Source organism: Mobula birostris, chromosome 20 (assembly GCF_030028105.1).
Source record: "Mobula birostris isolate sMobBir1 chromosome 20, sMobBir1.hap1, whole genome shotgun sequence".
In the NCBI taxonomy this organism is placed as follows: Eukaryota; Metazoa; Chordata; class Chondrichthyes; order Myliobatiformes; family Myliobatidae; genus Mobula; species Mobula birostris.
Window position 1 is genome coordinate 32,693,621 of NC_092389.1, and position 24,012 is coordinate 32,717,632.

The 24,012-nt window shown below is 41.4% G+C and overlaps 1 protein-coding gene across 8 annotated transcripts in view; it reads right to left on the reverse strand.

Moving 5' to 3' along the window:
• Positions 1-10,081: 10,081 nt before the first annotated feature.
• The window catches only part of LOC140185128 (Friend leukemia integration 1 transcription factor-like), a 70,803-nt gene continuing 56,872 nt past the window's right edge, over positions 10,082-24,012 (reverse strand). For all 8 annotated transcript variants that reach the window (XM_072238439.1, XM_072238436.1, XM_072238438.1 and 5 more), the window contains one exon: positions 10,082-12,037. In XM_072238439.1, coding sequence (XP_072094540.1) covers positions 11,508-12,037 — 530 coding nt within the window. In that variant the 3' untranslated portion in view covers positions 10,082-11,507. The remainder of the gene's footprint in view (positions 12,038-24,012) is intronic.

Here is a 24,012-nt window from a genome sequence, read left to right on the forward strand (position 1 = left end):
TGGGTGCTTTACCGAGGCAGCGAGAAGTATGGGCCTCTATAGAGGGGAGCCTGGTTTCCGTAATACGTTGAGCTACATCCACAACTCTGCAGCTTTTTGTGGCCAAGGGCAGAGCAGCTGCCATACCTGACTGACTGTTATACACCTTCAGCCAGTGGATCAGAAATGGGCCCTGTGTTTGTAAATTAAGGCGAATGTAGTTGTGTGGGGTAAGGATGTGTTCTGTGTCAACAGGGATAATGGTTTCATAGACAGACAAGGTTTAAGAAACAGGTGAAAGTACTTTAAATTTCATACCAGTGTGGTCGTGTCACTAATATTGCAGATTTAATTTATTTGCTCCGACTGATTCAGAAACATTCTCACTGGTGGGTTATACTGGCTCACGTTCACCTCCACTTGATTGAAATCTGGGAGTTGCAAGTCAATGTAAGTATTTGTTGTCTGAAAAACCATTCAGCACAAACATTGGAATGAGCATGTTCTACTATTTCCCTACATTTTCAAAGCCCTCAAAAAGTCTTCAGGATCTTTCATCCTCAGGAACTTGGGTATCAAAGACAAACACTTTATTGCTCATCCTTTATTCACCTTGAAAAGCTGATGGTAGGCTGCTTTCTCGGCCTTCGCTGTGTTATCCCCGTACCTTAAATAGGAGTTCTAGAATATTGAGTCAGTAATTCTGAAAGATTTTAGTCAAGAGGATGCATGACTTGAAGGTGGTTGGGAATCACTGCTGGAGAAGCCTTGGTCAATTGCTATAGTTTACCTTGTAGATCCTGACTAGACAGTGCCACTCTTTGAAGTGTGGATGGGCTGCCAAACAAGCGGATTGTGTTTTCCTGTGGACTGCTGATAAAAGTTAAAGTCTTACATTCACTCATCAATGAAATCAAACAGCTCACCAGTACAGATTTCAATTTTACTTTTACTAAGTACTTCACAGCTCCACGTCAAAAAGATGTGGGAAGTATATGTAAGAATGCCAGTGAAATAACAATATTGAGATCAGATTACGTCAAGCTAATGTTGTAACATAGATTGTGGATAACACTGGCATACAGTATATTTGAAAAGAAGGCAGTCAGACCACTTGAGAGCTGTGACCAAGATAAAACCCAAGGTAAGCCGATGTGACTTCTATGGCGTGCAGTCACATAGGTCATGTACTTTGTAACACTCCAAACCCTTTGCCCAAAAAATGAACTAGGTGCCATTTTGAGAGAAAAAAAGTAGCAAAAATAGGGAAAGTGCTGGCAAGAGTAAACCGTTTATACTCTCAGACTCAGATGTTAAGTATGATTCTGGGGTGCCCTGGAAAATATTTCTCTTTTCTCAATGGCTGTGTTATGCACAGTATCAAAGTAATATGGTGTCATATGTTTCTATGAAAAATAAGCATTGAGAAATATTGTATTAACAACTGGAACTTGAAAAGACATAGTAATGGTCCTGTTTAGCTCAGTACCAAAAAACTCAACCCTTTCTCTTTGATGTATTTATTCAGGCACCATCACAGTCCTGTCTCTTGGATATGGTTTTATCAAAAAGTCTTTATTTACAAACTTGCAGTAGGACCAACCAGCCCCCAAACCAAGCTTTATCCCTAGTTTTCACTGTGATGCTCTGTCGCCAGAAAGTGAAGAACTTTATGGAGAGAGTTGTTAGAACATTAAAGCTTTGATATGGGGATTAAGTGGGGCAAGAGACCCTTGCAGTTTTTTTTTGAGATGGAATTGTATCAATATTTAAAATAGAATTCAAACTTTAGGAAAAATTGGGGCATTTTGATTAATTGTGTATTGCTTTTACACAGGACCCCATTGGTGAGAAGGGATGGGCAATCCCCTTCTGTAAACATTAGCCAGACTCTGTGCATGAGGTAAGATAGTGAGATAAGATAGCAAGCCATTTTATTGATCACTTTGTGGAGGAGGGATAAAGATAAAGATAAGCTTTATCATATTACATTGAAGCATGAGAACATACAGTAAAATTGCATTGTTTGTGCCAATGGCTAATACAGTCCAGGATGTGCAGGGGGCAGCCTGTGAGTGCTGCCACACTTCTGGCACTAACGTGGCATGCCCACAACTCACTAACCATAACTCGTACGCTTTTGGAATGCGGGAGGAAACTGGAGCACCTGGAAGAAACCTACGCAGTCAAGGGGAGAAATTACAAACTCCTTCCAGACAGCGATGGGAATTGAATCCCGATCTTACAGCTGGCACTGTAAAACATTACTCTAAGCACTACACTACCTTGCCACCTCTCAACTTACTAACCATGACTCATACATCTTTCGAATGCGGGAGGAATCCGGAGCACCCGGAGAATACCCACATGGTCACGGGGAGAACATACAAACTCCTGCCAGACAGCAGAGAGATTTGAGCCCTCAACTTACAACTGGCACTGCAAAGTGTAATGCTAACAGCTCTGCTACTGTGCTGCCCCACTGATACCAGTACTGCCATCTTCTCCAATTCTCATTCACACCTGCTGCAGAGAGATGCACACACTCCCTGCACAAACAACACACAGGCACTCTCACAAGAACGTGAATATGTTCATGGGCACACATACACATAAGTATTACCGTTATGAATGCAAACACACTCACTGATGCACAAATGTCCACGCAATCGTATCAATACAGATATGCAAACATGCATACACACACGTCTTATGAAGAAAGGTTGAGCGAGCTAGGGAGAATGAGAGGTGACTTGACAGAGGTGTAAATCATAAGAAGCGTAGACAGAGTAGAGAACCAGTGCCCTTTGCCCAGGACAGCAATGGATGAAACCAAAGGACTCTTTTTAATGAGAGTGCAGCAACACTTAGAGATGCCAGAAGTGCTTTTTTTTTATAAAAACTTGTCATGACAAGTGCAAGGAATGCCCTTCCGGGCATGGTGGTAGAGGCAGATACATTAGGGACAATTAAGAGACTCTTGGATAGACACATGGAAGACAGAATTGGAAGGTTATGTCAGAGGGAAAGGTTAGATTGATTGTGGAGTATATTAAAAGGGTGGCATGACATCATGGGTAGAACAGCCTGTAGTGTGTTGTAATATTCTATCTATGTGTATATAGATATACATATTTACTTATAAGAGAAAATCTGCAGATGCTGGAAATACAAGCAACACACACAAAATGCTGGAGGAACTCAGCAGGCCAGGCAGCACCTTTGGAAAAGAGTACAGTAGACGTTTCAGGATGAGACCCTTCACCAAGGCTGCCTGAAACTTCAACTATACTTTTTTCCATAGATACTACCTGACCTGCTGAGTTCCTCCAGCATTTTGTGCGTGTTGCTTACATACTTACTTTCCTGTAGCACTTATTTAGTCCGAGGTCAACAGCAAGGAAACTGATCCACAAAGCAAGGCCCTTCTCACCACCCTCACCATCCTCCTCCACCCAAAGTTAAAATTACTCCCTGGGAATGGGAGCTCCTGTTATTTTTCTTTCCATGAGCTAGAGTGGCAAGGCAAACAGCAACACCCAGCTGTTGATTCAGTTGAAATCAATCAACTCAACTCAACGCCAGGGAGCATTCAACAGATTTGTTTTAAATTCGTTCCTTGAAATGCATCTGCTTCATGCGCACATTGCAAGAATGTCTGACTCTACTCAGGGGACAAGATGACTGCAGGCTGGTGCATGAAGCTGCTTGTTATTTCCACTGTGAGATGCCTGCTGGGGATTGGCGCTGGCTTCTGCTCTGAGGAAAGGCTGCCTTTAATTCGTAGTCCACACTGAGCAGCACTGTTACCAATGAAATGAAAACAGACAGGAGAAACCATAAGTAGCATGGCTTCCCTGAAACAACTACACTCCCACTTTGAACGTAATTGCAGAAACATCAAAGGTTCCTTTTCTAAAAGGGTCTAGTCATTCAAAGGCTGTCTCTTAAACTGTTCACTATTTTACCTCGATCTTTCGAAATATGCTTGCCATATTTTTGCAACCTGGATTTTTGCTTTGTTCAACCTTAAATTGATTTTTCTCACCAGTTGAATAGATTTTGCTTTCATTTGCCTCCGAGTAATGGGCATTTTCAGTCATTTGTCTGAAAGACATCCAAAGCTGTCATCTGCTGTAAAGGTCTCTGAGCTGTCTGCAAAATCTAGGAATGTAACATTAATCCTTACCCTGGCCTCAAAGGAAGGTGTAAATAGTCAATAGCCTCGACTCAGATGTTACTGCTGAACTCATGCAGATTACCAACACAAGGCTCTGGTTAGGTTCAAATCATTTGTTCAGTTTGGCTAATCCTAGTAAATGGTTTACAATAGTAAAATGGTCCAGAGCAAGTGAGTTCAAATCCCACCAAGGGAGTTGTAAAACTTGGATGATAAAATCTACCTCTTTGATTATTTACTCCAGGTGAAATCCATTATTACGTGATTTGCTCTGGGCTATACGTAACTCTAAATTACTCTCTGACAAGGTCTGACAAGTTACTCAGTGGACAATGAACTTCACATTACTTACAAAGTCTGTGTTCCCTGAATAGATAAAAACAGGATTAATATACTAATATCATTTGATTGTAGGTCACTTAGTTGTAGATCTCAAATGTCAGAAGGCTTAAGAACAATAGTGATCATAACATGACTGAATTCACTGTGGTATTTGAAAGGAAGAAATACAAAATAGCTACCAGACCTCAAGTTCTGAAGAAAGTTGACTTCCAAATGAGATTGTTCTCAGGCAATCTGCTTATGGGTTTTAAAAAAAAATGCAATGCGTTAGTTTGTAGTCCTAAGTGGCAAGACTGCTCCTTGCCATAAGTAACAGTCTGGATGTCTAAAATGGTAAGGGTCAAAATAAAGCTTAATCGTAAATACAAAAGTGAAAACCAGCACGGATCCTGTCAACTGGGAGAAATACAAAGGACCACAAAATCAGCACAAAAATAATTTACAAATAGTCAGTGTTCAGGGTCAATGTTGTGGTTAGAGATCAGATTCAGCATCTAGCACTCATGCAGATGTCTTGCCCGCCCGGGGACAGTACCAGTTGTTCTGTGGGTCACATCCTGACAGCCCTATCTCAAGATCACAGTCATCAAAAAAGTGCAAAGTTGTAATCAATAAATTATTTGAGGTCTTTGTCCTTGATTCAGTACAAAAATTCTTTGGCCTGACAAATGACAATTAGTGCAGAAGAGAGCTATGAGATGGTCTGTAACAGAGGGCTGGAACCACAAAAATTGGGATGCTTATTCATCAGCACTCATTAAGAAATGTGAGCTTTGCAAAGTTGAGATAGTTGACTCCTTCATGGAGAGTGCAAGATGTCTATCATGCTCTTGTAACCAGAGAAATTAAGCAACTGATTTCAGAGAATGTTCTGGGTCAATAACGATTCCCAGTATTCTCAGGATGTTTAGGGAAATGGGCACTGATAACAGGGTAAAGGTAAGATCTCTGGTTGCTGCAGACAGTGATTACCAGACATTAGTGCAGCAGAAAGATAATTTTCCATATCATTCCAGTTGTAGATGGTGGCAAAATCTTGATGCATTCTCATGGAGTGTGGATCCCAGGTAGTTGAAATGTGACTGTGATGACAGGGCAATGATAAAGCATGAGATCTGGCCTGCAAAGCACTGTCAAAACAGTGGTAACTCTTTACCAGGCTCCTGGTAACAACATAGGTGAGATTATAACAGTACTTTGCACCTGAAGCAAGAGACCAGAACCAGATGAGAAATTGTATGATGCATGAACCATGTGTCTGCCTGACATGGTACACAAAGCAGTGCTCAGAATGTACATAGTTATCCAAGCTTTTTGGATGCATGATTTCTTTTAGCAGGACAGGGAGCTGTGGTTAAATTATAGGACTGGTAATCCAGAAATCTGGATTCATTTTCTGGGGAGATTGGATGAAATCCCACCACAGCAGCTGTGCAATTTAAATTCTGTTATGAAACTGGATTTTGGAAATAAACAATTTATCTTCGTAATATTGACCACAAATCCCATCAAACTGTCATAAAAACATATCTGATTCACGAATGTTCTTCAGGGGAAGAAATATGGCCTATATGTGACTCCAGACCCACACCCATATGGTCGGTTCTGAAATGGCTGAGCATCTGTACCGTTGACATTATGTTCAAATGGAATAAGACAGGATAGACCACATGAGATATCAACCTCAGCAACATGTTTGAGCTCCCTACAAGTTTGACCATGCAAAGACCTCCTCATTAACATCGTGGACCGGGGTTCAAGTCAGGAAAGTTATCGCACAAACTGGTCAGGACACTCATATTCACAGCATCGGACGTCAAAGGCAACATGACAAGGTCACTCATTAGAATCCCTAGGTACATCCTGACCACCACGATAGCAGAGAGGGAAAGCCTGAGAGTCCTCTTGACATCAACCTGATCATGTGAAAAAGAACCTTCCCCTGATTACCACCTACCTTCCTTCCTCAGCTGACGAATGATGAGCAATACTTGGAAGAAGTAGCAAAGACACAAACGTATTTTATAGAGGGATTTATTATCCATCAGCAAGTGTACCTTGCTAGCTTCAACAGTGGCAAAGCCGACTGAGTCCTGAGGCGCATACCTGACAGGTGGTTCTGTGGCGCATAGTGAGTGAAACAACACAAGGGAGAACCCTATTTGACTTAGTCTTCTCCAATCTACTTGTGCAAGGTACATCTGCCCATGACGGCTTTGATAGAAGTGACTACAGCACAATCTGTCCATGTAAAGGCAAAGCTCTCTCTTCTCACCAAAACACCCTCCAACATAATGCTAAGTGAAAGTCTCTGATAGCTCTAAACTGGGTATGCATGAGGCCTTCAGGCTATCAACAGCAGCAGAAATGTACACCACTACACCCTCATTGCTTTGCATATCCCTTATTCCACCAATACTTTTGAACCAAAACATCACCCTGGTCAAAAAGATATACTGGGAGGTGCACTAAGTACAAGTAAATTTACATTACAAGCTCCAGTAAAGGACTACATGCTAAATAGCATGAAGCTCCACTGTCCTAGCACATCTAGTTATGAATGGTGGCAGACAATTAAAGCCCTAACAGGAGGAGAAGGCTTCAAGAACCCCTTTCCTCTTCGGTGATTGTGGATCCTAACAGGCAACTTGCTAACAACAAGGCTGAAACACTTGCAACCACGATGATCAAATGTGTCAGATAATCCATTTTGACTTCCCTCTGACATTCCTCCTATCACTGAAGCCATTCTTTGACTGATTCAATTCAGTCTACATGACACCATTAAACATGAGAGCATTTGAGTATTTCTTCATTTTACCCCATTACCTCCCTCCCCTCACCTCTACATCAGTCTTCACTGTGGAAGGCACTAGCAGTGTTGTAGTGTGTGAAGGAAGAGAAGTGGGTGCAGTTACTATTACAAGGGAGAAGATGCTCAGAAAGCTGAAAGACCTAAAGGTACACAAGTCACCCAGACCAAATGAACTACACCCTAGGGTTCTGAAAGAGGTAGCATTAGAGATTGTGGTGGCATTAGCAATGATCTTTCAAAAATCATTGGACTCTGGCATGGTGCCAGAGGACTGGAAAATTGCAAATGTCACTCCACTCTTTAAGAAAGGAGGAAGGCAACAGAAAGGAAATTATAGATCAGTTAGCCACACCTCAGTGGTTGGGAAGATGTTGGAGTCAATTGGTAAGGATAAGATGAAGGAGCACTTGGAGACACAGGACAAGATAGGACAAAGTCAGCATGGTTTCCTTAATGTTGTATATTTGGACTTTCAGAAGGCCTTTGACAAGGTGCTACACATGAGGCTGCTTACCAAGTTAAGAGCCCATGGTATTACAGGAAAGTTACTGACGTGGTCAGAGCATTGGCTGATTGGTAGGAGGCAGTGAGTGGGAATAAAAGGATCTTTTTCTGGTTGGCTGCCAGTGACTAGTGGTGTTCCGCAGGGGTCGGTGTTGGGACCACTTCTTGTTATGCTGTATATCAATGATTTAGATGATGGAATTATTGCCAAGTTTGCAGATGATATGAAGATTGGTGGAAGGGCAGGAATTGTTGAGGAAACAGGCAGGATGCAGAAGGACTTAGACAGATTAGGAGAATGGACAAGAAAGCGGCAAATGAAATGTAATGTTGGAAAATGCATGTCCATGCACTTTGGTAGCAGAAATAAATGTGAAGACTATTTTCTAAATGGGGAGAAAATCCAAAAATCTGAGATGCAAAGGGACTTGGGAGTTCTTGTGCAGAACACCCTAAAGGTTAACTTGCAGGTTGAATCGGTGGTGAGGAAGGCAAATGCAATGTTAGCATTCATTTCAAGAGGTCTAGAATACAAGAGCAGTGATGTGATGCTGAGGCTTTATAAGGCACTGGTGAGGCCTCACCTTGAGTATTGTGAACAGTTTTGGGCGCCTCATCTTAGAAGAGAAGTGCTAGCATTGGAGAGGTTCCAGAGGAGGTTCACAAGGATGATTCCAGGAATGAAAGGGTTATCATATGAGGAATGTTTGATGGCTCTGGGTCTGTACTCGCTGTAATTTAGAAGGATGAGGGGGAACCTCATTGAAACCTTTTGAATATTGAAAGGCCTAGACAGAGTAGATGTGGAAATGATGTTTCCCTTGGTGGGAGAGTCCAGGACAAGAGGGCACAGCCTCAGGATAGAGGGGCATGCATTCAAAACAGAGATGCGGAGAAATTTCTTCAGCCAGAATATTGTGGAATTGGTTGCCACATGCAGCTGTGGAGGCCAGGTCGTTGGGTGTACTTAAGGCACAGATTGATAGGTTCTTGACTGGACATGGCATCAAAGGTTACAGCGAGAAGGCCAGGAAATGGGTTTGAGGAGGAGGAAAGAAGAAGAATCAGCCATGATTGAATGGCAGAGCAGACTTGATGGGCCAAATGACCTAATTCTGCTCCTATGTCTTATGATCTTATGGAAACTTGAGGGGGAGGGATGAAGTAAAGAGCTAGGAAGTTGATTGGTGAAAGAGATACAGGGCTGGAGAAGGGGAGTCTGATAGAAGAGGACAAAAGGCCATGGACTAAAGAAAAGAGGGGAGGAGCACCAGAGGGAGGCAATAGGCAGGCAAGAAGATAAGGTGAGAGAGGAAAAAGGGGCGGCGAATGGTGAAGGAAGGGATGGACATTACCAGAAGTACGAGAATTTGATGTTCATGCCATCAGGTTGGAGGCTGCCCAGACAGAATATAAGATGGTGTTCCTCCAGCCTGTCAGCTTGAACTTCTGCCCATTTTCCTCTGACCTCTCTCATTAACAAGGTGATTTTGCCCACAGAACTGCCACTCACAGGATGTTTTTTTTTTTGGTTTGTTTTTACACCATTCTCTGTAAACTCTAGAGACTGCTGAGCCCGAAAATCCCAGGAGATCAGCAATTTCTGAGATAATCAAATCACCCCATCTGACACCAATAATCATTCCACAGTCAAAGTCACTTACATCACATTTCTTCCTTATTCTGATGTTTGGTCTGAACAACAACTGAACCTCTTGACTATGTCTGCATGCTTTTATACATTGAGTTCCTGACACATGATTGGGTGATTAGATATTTGCATTAACAAGCAAGGGTACAGGTGTACCTAATAAAGTGGGCACTGAGTATACGTTCTTGCTCTGATTTCCACTGACGTTGACTGTACCATTTATCACTACCAAGATAACAGTAGGCTAAGTATAGGAACAGTGTGTAAAAATGAAAAAAGAGGTGATAAGAAGATAGAAGATAGAAAAGCAACAGAAGGAAAATGTAAATACGAGGAAATCTGCAGATGATGGAAATTCAAGCAACACAGATCAAAGTTGCTGGTGAACACAGCAGGCCAGGCCACGTCTCTAGGAAGAGGTACAGTCAACGTTTCGGGCCGAGACCCTTCGTCAGGACTAACTGAAAGAAGAGCTAGTAAGAGATTTGAAAGTGGGAGGGGGAGGGGGAGAGAAAATGTCCCATTTCATCCACATTACCAGGGATAATCATCACGTTTAACGGAGATTTTCTAAAAAGTTACATCAATAACACGTCATACGTGACAGGGATTTGTTAAGGCACTCCCTAATGCCATTTTTTATTGAATATTTTGCATAGTGTATGAAACTGTCATACATGCTGCTGCATCAATAGTACACAGTTCTCTTCACATTGAAATACATGTGTGTAATAACAACCATCTGTCTAAGGCAATAGTTCATGGCACTTGATCTTACATCATAACTTGCCCTTGTGTAAGTGTTTGGCTTAATACAATATGCTGCAAAGGATTATTTGCAAAGGTATATAATTAAGAACTAATTGCATATATAATAGGCGATGCCCCATTTTAATGGGAAGATAGTGTCAGTGATTATTTAAAATGCTACATAAAGAGTTCAACAGCACTAAGAACTAAGGAATACATTGCTTCCAGCTATTCACAAGTTATAGAAAATAGCTATATCAGTGCTTCTGTCATTAGCAACACCTTATAAGAATAAACTTCTTTCAACAATTTCTATCCTATGTGTCCCTTTACTCAGTAAAAAGGCAGAGCCCATATGTACAGATATAAAGATCTACAGGCTACAAAATGATTACATTTCATCAAAATGAACTTGATAGTAAAACTGCATCTGTGACCGAGGTCAACTCGTGTAATACTGCAACATAAAGGAATTGTCATCATCTGCATAATTTATACAGTAATTTGCTTTATACGAGGATGCATGGTTGATCCAATATTGAACTCTTACAAACGCACAGCGTTTGTGTATCCTGTGTAATCTAATTAGCTTTCATATTCCTAAGGACAAAACAGAACTCTCTGTAGCAATATTCTTCACTTGTTAGGATTGTCCTGCATGTCTGAGGTCCCCACAAATGCATCACTTACTATTCATTCCACTGAAAAAGTGTTTCCATTCAACAGAAGTCGTTACTAGAACAAGGTTTCATCAGTGAAATGAAGAGCTGTGGAATATCCAGATCCAACAGTCCCTGCAATTGGCAAGTATATGAGCTGATCATCCAACGAGGAATATGTTGGCAGATCCTTGGTTATTTAAGACTGCGGTTTCATTGTAGGACTGGTAAATAATCCAGCGTTGTTAATTGATTGAAGAAACATCTCTGACTTGCCAAGGTCAACTGCTGGCTAGAAACTTTTATTTGGTGCAAATGTCCAAACTTGTTCTTGTATCTTGGAGGATGATTTATTGTTGACCAGAATGGTTTAATGCTCACAAACATGTAGAAGTTTCACAAATTTCAATGTCCACTTTCAGACAACAAATTAATAATTGGAGACTTTTTAAGATAGCAACAAGCCCGTCACCAGACAATGATGCAGGAATAGATGGAAATCCAGTTTAGCAATAGGCCTGGCATCCATTAATGTCCCACAGCCAGGTAAAGTTCCTGAGTCCCTAGAGTTCCAAATTTGGACATGGATCTACATAGGTTGCAAAGCAGAAAAACCAGGGGCCATTGTTAGTAATAACTGCCCAAATGAGAGGGAACATGCGTGTTAGGATGGCGGGGTACGTTTGGATTTGGGTAAATGCCTGCTGTAGGAGAACTCCAGTATGGTGAGGTTGGTCCAAAAAAGCTAGAGGATGTGACTGGCATAGAGGTTGGGTGAGGAGATACAAAGTTCATCTTCTGCTGATGCGCGTGATAAGAGGGCATGTAGGTAAGGTCAGAGGGATACTTATACATAGAAGACTCCGTTGGATGCGGCTGGAGAGCCTGTGCAATACCATGAAAGTCAAATTTGTATGCATAGCGTTTTCCGTGAACCTTGGTCATGATGTTTTTGTCGTAATAGTAACGCAGAGCTCTGCTCAGCTTGTCGTAGTTCATGTTGGGTTTGCTTTTCCGTTCTCCCCACCGTCGAGCCACTTCATCTGGATCTGTCATTTTAAACTCACCATTGGTTCCTTCCCAGGTGATGCAGCTTGCGTTAGAGCTGTCAGACAGCAGCTCCAGGAGGAACTGCCAAAGCTGGATTTGCCCACTTCCTAGAAAAAAATCAAACAAAAAATGTGCAGTAAATACACGACTGCAGTCATACACAAGAAGCCATAGAACTACAAACCAGTTCTACTGTGAATAAACAGCTATAATGCAAAGGGAAATTTAAACTTTCCAATGACTTTCTCAGTAGCAACACTGCTCAGAGTGCATTTAAGTTTGCTATTTCTCTGCTGTGAAAGCTGAAGGAACAATGGCAGAGAGCTGCTTTGATATTTTCTGCTCTCAGCAATCCAATAGCCACATTTTTTTGCCATGGCAAAACTGATATATTTTGTACTAGCATTCTGTTTATCAAACATTTATTAAAAATATAGATGGAATTTTTAATGAATTCTCACATTTTTTAGAAGAACTATAGTGTTACAAAGGGAAGGTGACAAGTTGGATTAACAATTTTTTCAGCAAAAGGAAACAATGTGCACTGTGAATTTCTATGAGTGGAGAGGTGTATGTAATCACGCTTAACAGGGGTCTTGCTTTTTCATGAACATTAAAGATTTATATTTCAAACCAGGAGGTCTACCTAATAAATTTGTGCACAAAACAACATTGGAAGCGTAGTAGATAATGCAGGAAAGTTTGGGCGATAAGAAGGTAACAATGACATAAAAACCGAAAATGATGCAATTTTTTAGCAGGTCAAGCAGCATATGAGGAGAAAGAAGCAGTAAAATTTTCAGCTCAGTAATGTTCCATCAGAAGATAACCGGTGGAATAATTAGGTGGGCACAAATATGGCAAATGCATTTCTGTCCAGAAACACACAACATATTACATTTATGGAGGGAAAATAAGACAAGGAAATACTTGGAAATGGAGGAATAATAATAAATAAAGAGAGACCAAGGGTTCTTTTGAGTGCATGTGCACAAATCTCTGCAGGACTTGTTGGAATCATGGAAGAGATCAGAATATGAATGGGCTAGAGAATGAATGTGACAGGCAACTGGAAACTCTAGGTCACACTTACAAATTGAATTGAAAGAGTGCGCAGTCTGACAATCTCTATCTGCTTTGCAGTTGCCTGTCACTTTAATTCTCCATCACCCTCAACTATGGCCTGGCCTGTCTGCCTTTTTCAGCACTTCCACATTTCTAATAAATCCAAATATAAACTCAAGGAACAGCATGTAATCTTATGACTGAGCACAGGAAATAGCAAATACTTCAACAGTGCTGGAGAGCAACTGTTTCCATAAGACATAATTATGCCATTCCGCCCATCGAGTCTGCTCCGCCATTTCATTGTGGCTGATTTATTTTCCCTTTCATTCCCATTCTGCAGCTTTCTCTCCATAACCTCTGACACCCTACTAATCAAGAACCTATCAACTGCCACTTTATATATACCCAATGATTTGGCCTCCACAGCTGTCCATAGCAATGAGTTTCACAGATTCACCTCCCTCTAGCTGAAGAAGTTCCTCCTCATATTTATTCTAAAGGGATATCCTTCTATTCTGAGCCTGTGTCCTCTGGTCCTAAATTTCCCCACTATGGGAAACATCCTCCCCATGTCCACTCTATCTAGGCCTTTCAATATTCAATAGGGCTCAATGAGATTCTCCTCCATCCCCAGTTCTTCTAAACTCCAATGAGGACATGCCCAGGGCCATCCAATGCTCCTTATACGTTAACCTTTCATTTCTGGGATCATTTTCATGAACCTTCTCTGGATCCTCTCCAATATCAGCACATTCTTTCTTAGATAAGGGGCCCAAAAATTGCTTACGATAGTCCAAGCACAGTCCGGCCAGAGCTTTATATAGCCTCAGCGTACATCCTTGCTTTTATATTCCAGTCTTCTCAAAATAAATGCCAACTTTGCCTTTGTCTTCCTTACCACTGACATAACCTGCAAGTTAACTTCAGGGAGTCCTGCACGAGGACTCCCAATTCCATTTGCACTTTTAATTTCTGAATTTGTTTCAGATCCTTTTACATAAGAACTGACTTCTCTTGGTAAACAGGTAACATTAAATCCATTTGTCTGTCCCTGCATATTCTGCCTTATCTGCTGAGTATTTCTGGCATTTTCTAAGTTATTTCAAACTTCCAGCATCTGCAGTGTGTTACATCTACAGTTCCTGCATTGTTTATTTTCTCTTATTCCTCCATTCCCATCGTTCCTATTCTTCTATTTACAACTCTTTCAAGTATGATTTGGTACTTATTTACCTATGATTATTATTATGTTTTTTTTGGATTTGTACAATTTGTTGTCTTTTGCAAATTAGTTGGTTGCCCATCTATGTATGTAGTTTTTCATTGATTCTACTGTGTTTCTTTGTATTTATTGTGAATGCCCACAAGAAAATGAATCTCAAGGTCGTATATGGTGACATGTGTACTTTGATAATAAATTTACTTTGAACTTTGATCTTTTGAAGCTTGGTACTGATCAGCTGTGACTTACAAGCCTTCACCGTCGTCACTCAGCCAACACCACAGTCACTGACATCATTTAGTCTCTCTTGATCTCCACCATATTACAGAAGACACTCCCTCTGATCTCTCACTATGACCCCTTACCTGCAACAAAAATGGCTTCTCACCTCCCCCCCCCCCACAGTTATGTTTAACAATTATCGACCTAAAACATTGATTGCATTTCTTCCTCTCCATATTGCTTTCCAAGAGGGTGTTCCAGGTTTTAGAAGCATTAGTGATTAAAGAATAGCAATATATATCCATGTTAAAGGGGATCTACAGATAATGGCATTCCCATATGTCTGTATACCTTGTGTTTGGTGGTACAGCTCATGGATTTGGATCTGTCATCATCTTTGAGCTTCCTGGGTGATTTTGGAGATGTACTCATCAGTCAAGTGGGGAATATTGCTTTGCACTCCTTTGCTGCCATGTGAATCATAGAAGGGCTTTAGGGTAAGCTAGAGTAGCAATATGGATGATCTAATTCAATTGGTCTATGGTGACGCCTGGGATACTGGTAACTGCTGGGGTTCACAAATGTTCAAATTTCAAAGAAACTTTATTACCAAAGTACAAGTACGTCACTATATGCTACCCTGAGATTCATTTTTTGTGGGCATACTCCATAATAGCATAATAATCACAATAGAATCAATGAAAGACTGCACCAACTTGGGATTTCAACCAGTGTGCAAAAGGCAAAAAGCTGTGCAAATACAAAAAGCAAGAAATAATAATAAAAAATAAGCAATAAATATCAAGAATGTGAGATGAAGAGTTCTTGAAAGTGAGTCCATAGGTTGTGGGAACATTTCAATGATGGGATGAGTGAAACAGAGTGAAGTTATCACTTTTGGTTCAAGAGCCTGCTGGTGATGCTATTTAATGTAAGAGATATTTGGTTACACTCTCAGCATTCTCTTGAAGGAGATAATTCCTCTTGGCACTTCTATAGTACATATTTTACTTGCTCTCCTCAGCCCATGCCTGAAAGTTATCCAAGTCTTGTTGCATTAAACATGGGCTGCTACATTCGATGAGTAGTTGCAAATGGGACATTGTGCAATCTTGCATGTGCATCCCCACTTCTGACAAAGCAGTTGTAGATAAATGGGCCAAAGATACTGCCTTGTGGAATCTCTGCATTGATTCCCTGAGGCTGGGATTTTTGGTGCACTTGAGCTACCTCACACATTGTTCGGTAACTCCTGAAGAGCTTGGCTAGTGTAATAAACTGCACATTTCTCAAGACCACAGTCTCTGTGGATTGGTAGTAGCATCTCCACCTCACTGACAAGCAACATTGGCGGACCTCAGGGATGTGTGCTTAGCCCACTGCTCTGCTATCTATATACTCATGACCATGTGGCTAGGCATAGCTCAAATACCATCTAAAAATTTGCTGACGATACAACCATCATTGGTAAAATCTCAGATGGTGATGAGAGGGCTTACAGGAGCAAGGTATACCAGCTAGCTAGGTGGTGTCACAGCAACAATCTTGCACTCAACATCAGTGAGACCAAAGTGCTGATTGTGGAATTCAGGAAGGGTAAGATGAAGGAGCACATACCAATCGTCATAGAGGGATCAGAAGTGGAGAGAGTGAGCAATTTCAAGTTCCTGGGTGTCAAGATTTCTGAGGATTTAACCTGGTTCCAACATATCGATGTAGCTATAAGGAAGGCAAGACTGCGGCTATATTTTATCAGGAGATTGGTTTTGTCACCTAAAATATTCAAAAACTTCTACAGATGTACTATGGACAGCACTCTGACTAAAATGCTCTTCTATACTATTATAGTTGCAGGTATGCCTTCTTTGTGATTGCATCAACCTTGTGATTCTAACCCAACAAGAGCACAGCATACAACAGGAATTCTGCAGATGCTGGAAATTCAAGCAACACACATCAAAGTTGCTGGTGAACGCAGCAGGCCAGGCAGCATCTCTAGGAAGAGGTGCAGTCGACGTTTCAGGCCGAGGCCCTTCGTCAGGACTAACTGAAGGAAGAGTGAGTAAGGGATTTGAAAGTTGGAGGGGGAGGAGGAGACACAAAATGATAGGAGAAGACAGGAGGGGGAGGGATGGAGCCAAGAGCTGGACAGGTGATAGGCAAAAGGGGATACGAGAGGATCATGGGACAGGAGGTCCGGGAAGAAAGACAAGGGGGGGGGGGGACCCAGAGGATGGGCAAGGGGTATATTCAGAGGGACAGAGGGAGAAAAAGGAGAGTGAGAAAAAGAATGTGTGCATGAAAATAAGTAACAGATGGGGTACGAGGGGGAGGTGGGGCCTTAGCGGAAGTTAGAGAAGTCGATGTTCATGCCATCAGGTTGGAGGCTACCCAGACGGAATATAAGGTCTGTGGCTTCATCTTTACAGTAGAGGAGGCCATGGATAGACATGTCAGAATGGGAATGGGATGTGGAATTAAAATGTGTGGCCACTGGGAGATCCTGCTTTCTCTGGTTGACAGAGCGTAGACAGAGCAAAGCAGTCTCCCAGTCTGCATCGGGTCTCACCAATATATAAAAGGCCACATTGGGAGCACCGGACGCAGTATATCACCCCAGTCGACTCACAGGTGAAGTGTTGCCTCACCTGGAAGGACTGTTTGGGGCCCTGAATGGTGGTAAGGGAGGAAGTGTAAGGGCATGTGTAGCACTTGTTCCGCTTACACGGATAAGTGCCAGGAGGGAGATCAGTGGGGAGGGATGGGGGGGACGAATGGACAAGGGAGTTGCGTAGGGAGCGATCCCTGCGGAATGCAGAGAGAGGGGGGTAGGGAAAGATGTGCTTAGTTGTGGGATCCTGTTGGAGATGGCGGAAGTTACGGAGAATAATATGTTGGAGACGGAGTCTGGTGGGGTGGTAGGAGAGGACCAGGGGAACCCTATTCCTAGTGGGGTGGCGGGAGGATGGAGTGAGAGCAGATGTACGTGAAATGGAGGAGATGCGTTTAAGAGCAGAGTTGATAGTGGAGGAAGGGAAGCCCCTTTCTTTAAAAAAGGAAGACATCTCCCTCGTCCTAGAATGAAAAGCCTCATCCTGAGAGCAGATGCAGCGGAGACGGAGGAATTGCGAGAAGGGGATGGCGTTTTTGCAAGAGACAGGGTGAGAAGAGGAATAGTCCAGATAGCTGTGAGAATCAGTAGGCTTATAGTAGACATCAGTGGATAAGCTGTCTCCAGAGACAGAGATAGAAAGATCTAGAAAGGGGAGGGAGGTGTCGGAAATGGACCAGATAAACTTGAGGGCAGGGTGAAAGTTGGAGGCAAAGTTAATAAAGTCAACAAGTTCTGCATGCGTGCAGGAAGCAGCGCCAATGCAGTCGTCGATGTAGCGAAGGAAAAGTGGGGGACAGATACCAGAATAGGCACAGAACATAAATTGTTCCACAAACCCAACAAAAAGGCAGGCATAGCTAGGACCCATACGGGTGCCCATAGCTACACCTTTAGTTTGGAGGAAGTGGGAGGAGCCAAAGGAGAAATTATTAAGAGTAAGGACTAATTCCGCTAGATGGAGCAGAGTGGTGGTAGAGGGGAACTGATTAGGTCTGGAATCCAAAAAGAAGCGTAGAGCTTTGAGACCTTCCTGATGGGGGATGGCAGTATATAAGGACTGGACAACCATGGTGAAAATAAAGCGGTGGGGGCCAGGGAACTTAAAATCATCGAAAAGTTTAAGAGCGTGAGAAGTGTCACGAACATAGGTAGGAAGGGATTGAACAAGGGGTGATAAAACCGTGTCGAGGTATGCAGAAAGAAACGAGTTCAGTGGGGCAGGAGCAAGCTGAGACAATAGGTCAGCCAGGACAGGCAGGTTTGTGGATCTTGGGTAGGAGGTAGAAACGGGAAGTGCGGGGTGTGGGAACTGTAAGGTTGGTAGCAGTGGATAGGAGATCCCCTGAGCGGATAAAGTCGATGATGGTGTGGGAGACAATGGCCTGGTGCTCCTTAGTGGAGTCACGATCGAGGGGTAAGTAAGAGGAGGTATCCGCGAGTTGTCGCTGTGCCTCGGCAAGGTAGAGGTCAGTACACCAGACTACAACAGCACCCCCCTTATCGGCGGGTTTAATAATAAGGTTAGGATTAGTGCGGAGGGAGTGGAGAGCAGAGCGTTCCGAAGGGGTGAGGTTGGAATGGGGACAAGGTGCGGTGAAGTCGAGACGATCGATGTCCCGTCGGCAGTTAGCGATAAAGAGATCCAGAGCAGGCAGAAGACCAGAGCGGGGTGTCCATGAAGAAGAGGAGGGTTGAAGACGGGAGAAGGGGTCATCAGTGGGGGTGGAAGAGTCCTTGCCGAAGAAGTAGGCTCGGAGATGGAGACGGCGGAAGAAAAGTTCCGCATCATGGCGAACACAAAACTCGCTGAGGTGTGGGCGAAGGGGGCCAAACGTGAGGCCCTTACTGAGAGCGCAGCATGTTCACTGTGTCCCTCCGGCATCTCCAAAGGGATTCTTGGCTCCTCCATCAGGAAATGCCAGAACTGACCTGATGAAACTAACCAGGAAATCTAGGTGCTTATTAACCACAAATACCTGGCATCCTTCGATGGTAAAATCCACCATGCATCAAGAGAAATGTACCTGAGGCCAAGACCCACAGAAGAGCTAAAGAACAGCAGTAGAGGAAAAAGACCAGAGGAGGTTCAATAACTTGGTGCTAACCGTGACGTGGACAGATCCTTCAGTATTGTATTTACCAGCTAAATGTACACACTCTGGGGCTGAGGAGGGGGTAAAAGGACCAGAGATGATTGAATGGCGGAGCAGACTCACTGGGCAAAATAGCCCAATTCTGCTCCTATATCTTATGGTCTTATGATCTCCTCATAGTAAACAGTATATTAATACATTGTACATCATCATGACACACTTCATACCAGAATATGACACCATACAATAACAAAAAGCTATACAGTAAAGGTTTTCACCACACTGTAATTCCAATGCAAGGTCTTGACCCAAAGCATCAACATTTCCTTTCCCTCCAAAGATGCAGCTTGACCCATTGAGTTCTTACTGCAGACTTTTTTTGCTCCAGATTCCCATATCTGCAGTCTCTTGTGTACCACATTAAAATGAATCAGATAAAAACAGCTGTGATTACATTAAAATACTATGTCCAAACTGTGATCAACAAAAATTACTGAAATTCCATACCACTCCCTAAAACTTGCACCACAAAATACTCTATCACAAAATAATATCATAAAATTGAATACAATAAACTTCTGTCACACAGTAATCAAGAGGATTACAGTAAAATATTCTACTACATGGGTGATAAATGACATCATTCTAATAAATTGTACCACATAAAAATAAACTGCACTAATGAATCATAGAAAATTTATGACAGACAGAGGGAATTTGGCCACAAGTGTGTCTCCTAGTGCTGGAGAAACTCCCCACCTTTGAGCACTACGTTGAGAGCTCCGTCGACCAAGTAAGCACTTTAGCTGTTGCACTACATCGTTCGACAATATTGTAGCACGTTAATAAACCACACTACACTGTAATAAAGTACCTACTGGGAAACTCTCAAGTTAAGAACCATGTTAACGTCCCGCATTTCACTGAAATATTGTCGTGGTCTGAGTTTAATTGTACAGTGATAATCCACAGACCAAAATATTGTATTACTGTGAGATATCTGTTCCACATAATGATACCATCTACTCACTAAAAGATGGGTTCATATGGTGCAGCATTAAAATTCTATGATTGTGATCAATTTCAGCAAAATTTGAGACTATCATAGTGTAATAGACTGAATAATTAACTTTGACAGTAAAGCTGTGCCACAATGTGACAAACTGACACCAAAGCACCACATCAGAGAGTAATCAACTGCACTGCTTTACATCATGATCCTTTTCCACAAGACAATAAACTGAATCATACCAAAATACTGCAGGGCCTGTGGGAAACTATACAATGAATATCTGACCACAGAGTTATGACCTACACTACACTACAATGTTGCCACACTGTTATAAACTGAGTGGAGACATCGTTTAATTTGTTGGTGCACATTTCTGTCTGCTACAAGAATTAGAGAAATCCAAAGTGTTTTCTGCTGTGTCAGGACCCTGTTGAAGATGGCATGCTTATCGTGAGCTTCACACTAAGATTGTGCCTAACAGGGAAAAGCCAAAAAATAAATAAACAGCTTACCAAGCTGAAAACACAGGAGATCCTTGTGACACGTTGTGATCTATCGAGCTGCACTAACATACTGCACCACCCTGGAATGAAGTGAACATTAAAATACCACTTCATCCTGTGAAATAAAATTCTACACTGCTCAGTGCTACTACGAGATCACAGTAAATCACTGCCAATACTGTAATGAACTGCACAGTCAAATAACATACCACCCAGTGAAAAATTATGTGCCACCCAATAATAAACTAAACCCCAACAAAATAATGTCCAACACTTTGTTAAATTGCCACACATTAAAATGCTGAAAGCATACCAATAACTGAAACAGTAAAAATATGCACCACCATTTGGTTAACGTGATTAAAAAAGAACCATTGTGCAATAAACTGACCTGGACTAAAATGTTCTTCTATACTATTATAAACATCATAGTAAAATTATTTTCCATAATGCAATAAACTTTAGCTATCTAAAATACTCTGAACCATCATAATCATAAAAACACAGAAAGTCTCCACCATGCTGTGATAAACTAAACCATACCAAAATGTTTTGCCACACTGTAATAAACTTCACTGGGCTAAAAAGCTGTACTATGCTATATAAAACAAAAAAAAACACCAATGCACTGTGTTATACTGTATTACACTGACTCTCAGTAAAATACTATACCACAGTATAGTAAAATCAGGAACCTTAGTACAGATAGAGCAGCAGGTCTAAATGATGTCCACCTGAGGGTTCTCATTGAAATGAGACAGGTGCTATGTGAGCCCTTTGCTCTTATCTTTAATAGCTCCCTGGAGTCTTGGAAGGTACTCCTAGACAGGAAGGAGGCTAATGCCATCACAATCTTTAAAAAAGGAGGTAAGATGGATCTGGGTAACTATTGGCCCATTAATAGGGAAGCTGTTTATGGGAATCATCTGGGATCCATGATACCACTGGTAAGACTGATAAGAACATATATGGACACTCAATATGACTTCACGAAAGGAGGTCCTGCCTTAAATATGCATCAATAGCTTTTGAACAAATCCCCAAGCAACTGGATGAGGGAATATGTCAACCCACGGACTTTCAAAGTTATTTTGCCAGAGTATTACCAAAGAGAAAAAAAAACTAACCATTTTCTCTGTTGGATAAAGCACTCTTCTAAAGTTTATTGACAGAACATGAGAAATAAAATTGTAATTGTTGTTAAGAGGCCAGCTTCCCGCATTGTTGGGCCATTGTTTATTAGTATTTTCAATACTGATCTTAATATGTGCGCAGAGAGCATGATCGAACAATAAGATGGATTGCTGACCTCACAATCTACTAAGTTATGGGCTTACACCTCACTGTTTGCCTGCAATGTTTTTTCTCTATAACTGCAACACCTCATTCTGCATTCTGCTATTGCTATTTGCTTGTAAGACCTCAATGTGATGAAATGATACAGATGGGTGGCATGCAAAATAAAGCTTTTCACTGTACCTTGGTACATGTGACAATAACAAACTAAGTTTAACAATTTAATAATTGTGAACATTAAGACTGTGGGCAGTGCTCAACTGTTTTAATCGGATCTTTATACTTCGGGACCAAGAATGACAAAATATGTTCAAAGGCAGTATCATGAACAAGAACAGGTTCAATGTTGAGTGTGTCCTTCACTGAAAAGTAGTAAACCAGGTGGAAAAAGAAAGAGGTCAATCAGCCTTAGTGTGCTGATCTTTTTGGTTGCACGAGCAATACCGTGAAGCAGTAGAACCATTATTCTGTTTTACCAGCATAAACAGAACAATGGCATCTATATGGCAATTCAATATTTTGTCTATAATAATGTTCTACCATGGTTTGAAAACTACCTCCAGCTTTGATTACTCTACAGTGAGGCTTTGAAAGGGGTACTGAGCAGGACTTAAAGGGTTTCAACCATCTTAATCACAGACTCAAAATGTTAGGATTCAACTTTTTACATCAGCAGCAAGTTATTACATTGTGACAGAGATCCATGAATTGCTTGTTTGAATGGGTGGCAATGATGTTGAGAACATTTTACAATCCAATGGGTAAGCTTGCAACAGGGAGTTACAATAAAATTTCCAAATAGCTCAGGGCAGGATTAGGTTTTGGATTGATAGAACAATCCTTCATGCAAATACCGAGCCTGCTTCTGGGTGGGAAGCTGGTTATCTTATCCTAAGGGAAAGTGCCGTAGGATTTGGAGGATCAGAGTGGAATTTTCTATGTTTTAACCCTCTAATTGAATTATTGGCTTTTCAGGTTTTTTTTATTTCTTCAGTAAGATCTCATGAATTTATTTCAATGACAGAGTATACCTATTGTAAATCCCAAGGAACTGCAAGGAACAGGTTGGGTGGAATAGAATTGTTACCTGTCCAAAGCTGTATAAATGTTTTTGCATGTACAACTGCAATGCATTAAAATGGACATCTCACAGTAACAAAGTAAAACCAAAATGCTGCACTACTGTGATAAACTGCAAAAAAAACTACTGCACTAACAGTAATTATCTGTATCACCCTGAGTGTTAGGAAAAAAAAAGGAACATACTATTTTAAACTGCGTCCACTAACATATCAACACACACTTAAATACTGTACACATTTGTATCAATTAATACACAATAAGTATAGCAAATTGCAAGTAATAACGACAAGCAATACGCTAAAATATCCTATTGCATTATAATTAACTGCAACATATAAATATGCACCACACCATCATAACATATACCGTACCCTGATAAGTTGTACCACGTTAAAACACTGAGCCATAATGCAATCAATTGCAGTGCATGCAGTGACAGTACCACATTGCAATAAATCTCATAATATTTTTATATGTCACACTATAATAACCCACACCCACACTAAAACACAGTTTCATACTATGTTAATCTGAACTTTTTCCAAATAAGTGTATCAATGTACATCTCACTAAAACACTATTACTTGACAGCACAAAGAATACCAAACCACTGTGTAATTAATCTGCATTAAAATACCGCAAGATGCTATAAAACTAGGATTCTAAAATACTGCACCACACTTATCAATCTGTACCATGCATAAACAGCCATGCATCTTTGCATAGGGCATTTATGATCAAAAAGACATTCTATGATTCTGCACATGTAATAATTAGCAAACAAAATCTGACCCCAGAAATTTGGTCACAGAAGATAGCCTTAAAAAGAGGAAAAAAAGTAGGGATGTAGCGATTTTTGAGTTAGGCCTGCTGAACCACAATCAGAGTAGAGACATCAGAAAAGCGTTTTTAATTTTATGGAAAGGTTAGAACATTTGGAACAGTGGGGTTAAGGATGGATTTAATAAA